Source organism: Haemorhous mexicanus, chromosome 1, assembly GCF_027477595.1.
Source record: "Haemorhous mexicanus isolate bHaeMex1 chromosome 1, bHaeMex1.pri, whole genome shotgun sequence".
Lineage (NCBI taxonomy): Eukaryota > Metazoa > Chordata > Aves > Passeriformes > Fringillidae > Haemorhous > Haemorhous mexicanus.
This window is the reverse complement of record NC_082341.1, coordinates 129,922,217-129,929,866: the sequence shown is the minus strand read 5'-3', so window position 1 is coordinate 129,929,866 and position 7,650 is coordinate 129,922,217. Positions and strand designations below refer to the sequence as shown.

At 42.3% G+C, this 7,650-nt stretch overlaps 1 protein-coding gene across 1 annotated transcript; it reads left to right on the top strand.

Moving 5' to 3' along the window:
• The first annotated feature begins 3,762 nt into the window (after nt 1-3,762).
• LOC132335931 (fatty acid-binding protein, adipocyte) lies at nt 3,763-7,141 on the top strand. The gene is made up of 4 exons (XM_059862924.1): nt 3,763-3,926; nt 5,144-5,316; nt 5,536-5,637; nt 6,909-7,141. Exons 1-4 carry the CDS (start codon nt 3,854-3,856, stop codon nt 6,957-6,959), a joined length of 399 nt encoding a protein of 132 aa, XP_059718907.1. The 5' UTR covers nt 3,763-3,853; the 3' UTR covers nt 6,960-7,141.
• The last annotated feature ends 509 nt before the right edge of the window (nt 7,142-7,650 follow it).

The following is a 7,650-nucleotide window of genomic DNA, read 5'->3' as shown; positions in this document are numbered from 1 at the left end:
ACATGTGCCAGTAATAAGCCCATACAGAGGCCAGGTTCCTTTAAAGGAAGTGTTCAAGGGAAGTCACTGTCAATGTCATCAGCCGTGGGATTGAGCATGGATGTCCTTTCATGCTGGTTTTTATCCAGAGCAGCAGAACTGTGGAGACAAGTCTGTAAGCACAATACACTGCTGCTCATTGGTAGTCACCAGTTTGACTCTGTTGCCCTTCTGGGGCAAGGAGGAACTCAGGAAAGAAGCCTCCTTATAAGCAGTCATAACTGTTGACTTATATTTTCAGATTTGAGCGTAAGATGTGGTTTTACTTTGACAATTCCATCCTTACATGAAGTAGCAGGGAAGGTTTAGCACAATGCTCCATTGAAAGGTCTCCTAGGTGGCAGATCTTCACTGCAGGAATAAACATCCTCTTTCTCACATACTCTAGTGGAAGAGCGTCATTGCTCCAGCCAGCCCCAAAGAGCCAAAGGGAGGTTACTATTGTGCTTACTTTTGTAAAAAACAGTTTATCTCAAGTAGATCTCCACCTTTGGTCTGAGTCACAGGGTAACATTTAACCCATCATTGCTCCCTTCCCATCTACTGATTTCCCCTGCACAGCTGCTGCTTTGCTGTTACACTTCATAGAACCACAGAATTCTGTGATCACTTCTGCATATCCTGTGTCAGAAACTATCCTCAAATGTCACAGCACCCCAAGACCACATTGCAGACAGTGTGTCATTGTTATTTGCAGACTTGAGCTGCATCTGCTCATACCAGGATTAAGAGATGAATTTTCTTTGTCAGCATTTCCTGTACTGGACCCTCACCAGCTTCCTTTTCTTGGTTTACCTCTTGACTGCTGCGGTTTCTTCAAAATTTCTGCTTATTTTGAAGGTGGTTGCTACACTTTTGAGGATGCCCTTGTTTTTGGTGGTATGAGATCACATCGGTGTCAATAACCACGGGGCTGTTTAGCCAGATTGCCCAGCTCTTGCTGTCAAGACACTTCTGCAAGTGACATGAATCACTTGCTTAGACTTCCAGGCTCAGAAACCTCACTGATTTCTTCATGACCATTAAAAACTGTGGTATTTATCAGCAGACTGCATGCATTTGTATTAGATGACATCAGTGCCATAAGTTTATCTCTTGTTACTGGAAGTCTCTCCTGAGGGAAAGGATACCATTGGTAGGATACTTTCCAAAAGAGAGCCATAAGTGTGCTCCCAGTCAGCTGCTTGTTGAAGTAAACATGCAAGTCAACCCACAAACTGGCTTTCCTCTTGCATTTTTGAGTCATCACATTCACAAGATATCTACAAATAGCTCAGATTCACTTTGAATAAGTGCAAGCAATTGACTGCCTGGGGAAGGTGCATTGTCTGCTCCAAATTGATTTGCATGGAAAGGTGCTTCTGCTCTCCCCAAAAAGTCTTCCAGTATCACAAGCATTGCAGACAGCTATTAACACCAAAGGCCAATTGCCTCTCTGACTGTAATTTTGAATATAAAGGTCCTATTTCCCCTCCAAACAGAAGAATGCTGGTTGTAGTAAACTGCAAACAGAGTAATTTCCAAAAGGCAAGGAAAGCAGGAACAGGAGCTGACTTCAGACACATCACAGCCTTTCTGTCTGGGCCACTGCAACAACCCTCAGCTGGTACTTTCAGTTCTCATTATTTAAATGCTGGATTTGAGTTTTCATGTTCCTACCATCTGCTCACACACAATACAGAGTTTCTCAAGCCAATAATCGGAAGTAAAAATACCTCAAGATAATGACACAAACTTGAGAGACCTCAGAATTTCCTTTTAAAGAACACTTGAGCATGTGACATTCTGCAAAACCAGCCAGGGAAGGCACCAGCTGCCTCATCATTAGAATATAGTTTTATTTATTTTGAGATTAGGCCAAAGTCAGTGAATGTGCAAAAAAAAAAAAAAATATTAAAAGAATAGGCCAAATCTAAGATTAGATATTCTAGTCCCCACAGACTGACATCTTAAAGGGACAGTGGGGTAACTAATTATACATGTACAAGCATGCTCAGCTCTCAGAGCAATCCAGGCTGGGCACACTGCCAAGGGAGAAGCCCTGCAGAAAAAGCCCTCAGGGTCCTGGTGGGAAGTGAGCTGAGACCTGGCAGCAGAAAGGTCAAAAGCATCCTGTGCTGCCAGGATTGATGGAAGTGGGTATGCCCCTCATCTCAGCAGTCACTAGGGTGGATCCAGAGTCCAGCACCCAGTTTTGAGGGGAGTTCAGCAGAGGAGCCAGAGGATCCTAAGGGGTCTGGAACACTTGTCCTCTGAGAAGAGGCTGTGAGACTGAAGTGGCTCACCCTGGCTAAGCTTTGGGAGGGCTTACAAACAGCCCTCAACACCTGTGACCAAGGAGCTGGAACCAGGCGGTGAATGGTGGGGGGATGAGAAACTGTGAATAAAAGCTGAAGGTAGAGAGGTTCAGAGAGAAGATAAGGAGACCCTTTCCCCCTTGGGACAGCTGGGCAGGGGGGTGTGTTGCCCGAGGGAACTGTGCTGGCTCCATCCTCAGAGTTTTCTGATCCACAAAAGGGCACAGCTCTAAGCAGCCTGATGTGGGCTCAGAGGTGACCCTGCCTGAGTGGAAGGATGCACTGGAGACCTCCTCACTTCCCTTCCCTTACAAATACATACCCCTATGATCTTGCAATCCTATATAAATAACTCTTCTATAGCACTGTTATTTACAAAGACAAAAAGTAGAAAAATATGTGCTCCACAATATTGATGCCTAGCAACCAGCAGAGCAATTCCTGGAAATCCACTTAAAGAGAATTTCAGGGGCTGGACTATGCACTTGTTTGCTGTTTTTTGCCATTGGAATAGCACATTACAGATAAAGGAAGGTCTAAGGACTTGCTTGACTGCTTTCTGATAGTTTTTCTGTGAACTGAAGTATGGCAGGGCTTAGAGGATCAGTCAAGATGGACCCATTATGTCAGGCCTGTGCACAACTTGCCTCAAACAAATTAATGCCTGAACAGCACAAGCAGAAAAGAAATGAAGTGTCCAGGGACTTTTGGTAAGTCAATACTAGAGCCTAGCTTTATGCCATAACTACTCAAAATGCTTGTCATTAGTGCATAGTTTGTCTGAAAACAAGGGAGTAAAAAGGGCAGAAATCCTCTGTTTTGTTATTTTTCTTCTCAAAGAACTCCATATCCCATCTCCATTACATAAAAGCATATTACAGACATATTGTTAAATTGATTCAGGTGGTGCAAGGACAAGCAGATCCCAATCAAGGAAGCAATTTTATTGCCTTAACCTTCTATAACCCCAGCATTCTCTCTTTGTGCTCCAAATCCACTTCTTCCTGTAGTTCTGTGTTTCTCTAGAGGAAATTTCTGATCGCAGGGGTGCTGAAAGCAAGCTAAATGATCCCAATGAGCCTTTTGGATCTGAAAGTCTAGGAACTGAGCTGTGTCCATTTGATATAGTGGACTGAAATGAAAGAGTAGGGGTGAGAACATTATTTTTGAGGGTTGAGCTTGAGCCTCCTTTTTTATTCTGAGGGGTAATTTGATTTAATTATTTGCCTTTAAGGTAGAGTGTTCTTCAACAACAAAAATAATTAAATAAAAACAAGTCAGTGATCTTTGTGCTAGTAAGGGCATATGAATAATAGCACTATGACCCACTGGCAGAGGAGGGGTAGGGGAAGAAGAAAAACACTGGTCAGTGGGACTCACTCTTCATTGGTCATCCCAGAGCATCATGTGGCCACGGCTCCTTTTTAAAGATAAGTGCTCTTCCCCTGGAGCTCATTATATTCTCCAGCCCTGCATTCTGTTTGAACCTGTGGAAGGCATCTTTCTAGCCTGGCAAGATGTGCGACCATTTTGTGGGCACCTGGAAGCTCCTTTCCAGTGAAAACTTTGAGGACTATATGAAAGAACTGGGTGAGAATTGCTATTTCAACTTCTTGTATCTGGAGCAGGGAAGGAATGCCAATTTTGAACTTTACTTGCTTTTTCTGGCTGTGCTGTTTATCAAGGGGGGTTTAATCCATTACTTTGATCAGATAGTTTTAAACTGGAGAATTGGTCTGTTTCAATAAGTGATGTTAAAATCCTAAAAAGCAGAAAAACTTTAATTGATGGGAATAATTTCAGGTAAGTCAAGTCTGTGCATGCCTTATTAGTAGTTTTATAAGTGGAAGTAAAGCACATCACCAGATTATTTTCTGTGAATTAACTTTTGTCCTTCGACACGCAAATCGGTGTGATGCTAGAAAGCAGCAAGTTTCTTTATGTCTGTGAGCAGCACACCTAAACAGCTTTAAAATGCTACTGGATTAGGACACCAGTTAATTGCCATGGCTATTATATTGAATGAAACTCTGTAGCTGCCTCCAGTGAATATTAACAAAGACAATTGCATGGATTCATGCAGATACTTGCAAGATATGATGTCCAACAATTTTCTCTAAAGGTGTAGCCTTCTAGCTTAGAATTAAAATTGGGATTTAAAAGGGTTTCAACATTCTGTTAGTGTGGAGGACGCAGGAGGTAACTTGCACTGATTCAATTACTATATGCTAAAAAGCTGGCGGGTTATTTGCAGTTTAGGGGTAAAATACTTACTGTGGCTTATCCTGACAGCTTTCAATGAGTGAGACTTGCACTCTTAATCTTTACTCCAGATTTTACTCAGGACATAACAATTGCCAGCTATTTTTTCATCATTTCCTTATATTCAATCTACCCACTTGTAAATATAAAAAGCTTGGGGTTTTTTCCTCGTTTTGTTGTTGCTTTTGTGGCTCAGAAACTGTCATATGTTCCTGCTTATTTACATTTAGATACAATTAGCATATTGGTGTACAAGCTGCAAAACTTATTCTGAATAAGTCTATGTGCAAGTATCTGGCATTCATACAATCTCAGCCTTCAAAATATTACTTTTACTATTTTGACAATGACAGAGAATTTCCTTACAACAGCCCACCCAGCTTGGTCTATAGCAGAATCAAGTGAGATTTTACAAAAGAATTTCTGTAACATAGAATTATTAACACTCAGAAAGTAACAGCAGAAAAATCACTGAGGAGTTTTTTTTTTCAACGTATAAGACAAAAAGATTGAGGAAAGATAAAAAATTAATATCTTATTTTCAGGTGTGGGGTTTGCTACCAGGAAGATGGCTGGTGTGGCCAAGCCTAATGTAACTATCAGCATCAATGGTGATGTGATAACCATCAAAACAGAAAGTACCTTCAAAAATACAGAGGTCTCTTTCAAGCTGGGTGAAGAGTTTGATGAGACCACAGCAGATGACAGAAAAACAAAGGTGAGTCCTGAAATGGCATTTTGCAAATACGTCTCTCAAAAGGGGTGTGGGAGCAGCAGGGCAGAGCTGTGATTGTGACATCCAGTGCAGAAATGCTGCCTCCACAGGTAAGACTGTTGAGGGTGCTTTGTGCTTTGTGCTGTTTGGACTGGGGGAGTCTTCTCCTGAGACCAGAGCACCGTGATGAAACAGCCACAATTTGTTTTTTTGCTTTGGTAGAATGTCATAACCCTAGAGAATGGTGTGCTGAACCAGGTGCAGAAGTGGGATGGAAAAGAGACTATCATAAAGAGAAAAGTGGTGGATGGGAACCTGGTGGTGGTAAGTTAATTTTTGTTACTTAATCACTGAATTCAGTGTGCAGAATTCATGTTTGGCTGATGTATGACTTTGGATTCAAAGACAGGGAGGGAAAGCATCTGCAAGGGCTCTGTGCACTTGGTGAGAAGTCTCTCTGATTGAGTCTAGAGCATAGCTTGAAACTGAAAAGCTGCTAAACTTACGGAATGGCAAGAAGGTGCCTGTTCTCCATAGCAAGTCATGGTTGGGAAAGTGTAGGAAGAAAAACCCAACAACCCTATGAGGGAAACTTGTGCAGAATCTCTAAGTCTTGGACAGTATAGAGGAAGCATTAGCAAAGCCCACGTTAAACAAGTCCACTCTATGCTAAAGCAGAGTACTCCTGTTCATCTTCAGCAGAGGCTTAGAGCCTTCTGTGGGAATCCTGCTATGCATCACCAACAACTGTGTTAATAATATGATGTTAGTGCAAGGAAACATGTGCCCAAGCTCTGTTGGTCAGAAGCTATTGTGCTTGACTTGGTGCCAGTAAGGCCCACGTACAGTGTGGGGCTCCCCAGCTCTGCTCTACAGTTTTAGAAAACACACTTTGAAGAATCTGGGACAGGACTAAATCTATGTTCATAAAAGGCAGCTGAGATTCCTACATGCTACAAAACAATACACATACACAAAATTCCTGAACAGTTCTGCCCTCCCCTAAGGAAAAATAATATATCCATAAATTCAATATTTAAATTCCTTTGGATAGAGACCAGAGGAGAAGAAATAGAAATCGTTTTTAATAACAACTTCATTAAGAAAGAGTGAACAAAACAGAGTTTGATCTCACTGAAACATAGATGAGGACAGAGCCTAACATGCAGAGGCTGACACTAGCAGCTGCAAGTCTGAAAGCTCTCTGTGTGTTCATGTGTTGTGCTCACGTGTGTGAAGACAACCACAGCTGCAAAAGGTGAAGGAAAAAAATGTTAATGCCTAGCTCCTGGATCCAGTCAGCCTCCACAGAAGTCCTAGGAGCCTTCTTTAGAGGTTTTTAAGAAAAGATTAGAAATCTCCCAGGGGCCAGTAGAGCAGTTCTTGAAAATTCTTTCACTCCTGTGCTTGTTTTTCAGTCTTATGTTGCTGAAGCTCTCAAAACTGAGTTCCACTCTTTTAGCAATTGCCTTTAGAGGCAGAGAAATGCAACTTTTTTCTTAAACTGGTTCCCAATAGATAAGTAATTCTCTACCTTCTGACTAACAAACATTTAGTTAGAGTTAAAAGCTTATTGAACTATCTTTTATTTCCAGGAATGCACCATGAATAACGTTTCCTGCAAAAGAACTTATGAAAAAGCATGAAGAACACACCTTCACACAGGACTAATGCTTAAAGCTGGAGTAAAACAACTTAACCAAAGGAGAAAAGCCCCACAAATCTGTTTTCAAGAGAACTGTACTTTTTTCAGATATATCCCGAAGCAGTTACACGCATTTAGTCTAATTTGTTGTGCCTATTCAATAAAATGTTCTGCTTTCTACAATGTGTTCTCATGCTGCAGTTTGTCAGGGAGGGGCCTGGGGGCCATGCAGAGTGGGAAGGGGTGCTGGGCAGGAAAGCACCATGTGAGGGCCACTGCCACTCTCAGCCATGTCACTGATATCCCTGAGAAAAGAGCATCAGAGCCAGTCCAGGGAGTGGCACTTGTGACAGATGGACACCTGAACACTCATCTGGGGCGTGCTGTGTGTGGGCTACCCCCTGCAAGGAGTCAGGGAATGGGGCTGCTCTTCTCAGCATCCAGCAGAAGTGGTTGTTCCTGGCACAGGGAGGAGGATGATCTCTGGATGCCCAGTTTTGGCTTCCAAACATGAGCAGGGTACCAGGCCCTTCCTCTGTGCACAAATGCAGACAATTTTAAACCTGGAGGCTATTTGAAGCAGCTTGATCTTACCCTTTTTTCACCTCAAGTGTGAAATTATAGCAGTTAGAGCTTTCACCTGTGATCATTTTGTCAATGTGCCTGTCTTGACTATCTCATTTTGACCTAGA

Excerpts from the sequence above, each read along its gene's own strand:
- LOC132335931 (XM_059862924.1), top strand. The coding sequence starts at position 3,854 with ATGTGCGACCATTTTGTGGGCACCTGGAAGCTCCTTTCCAGTGAAAAC. Across the intron at positions 3,927-5,143 it reads GGACTATATGAAAGAACTGG|GTGTGGGGTTTGCTACCAGG; the intron begins GTGAGAATTGCT and ends TCTTATTTTCAG. Across the intron at positions 5,317-5,535 it reads CAGATGACAGAAAAACAAAG|AATGTCATAACCCTAGAGAA; the intron begins GTGAGTCCTGAA and ends TTGCTTTGGTAG.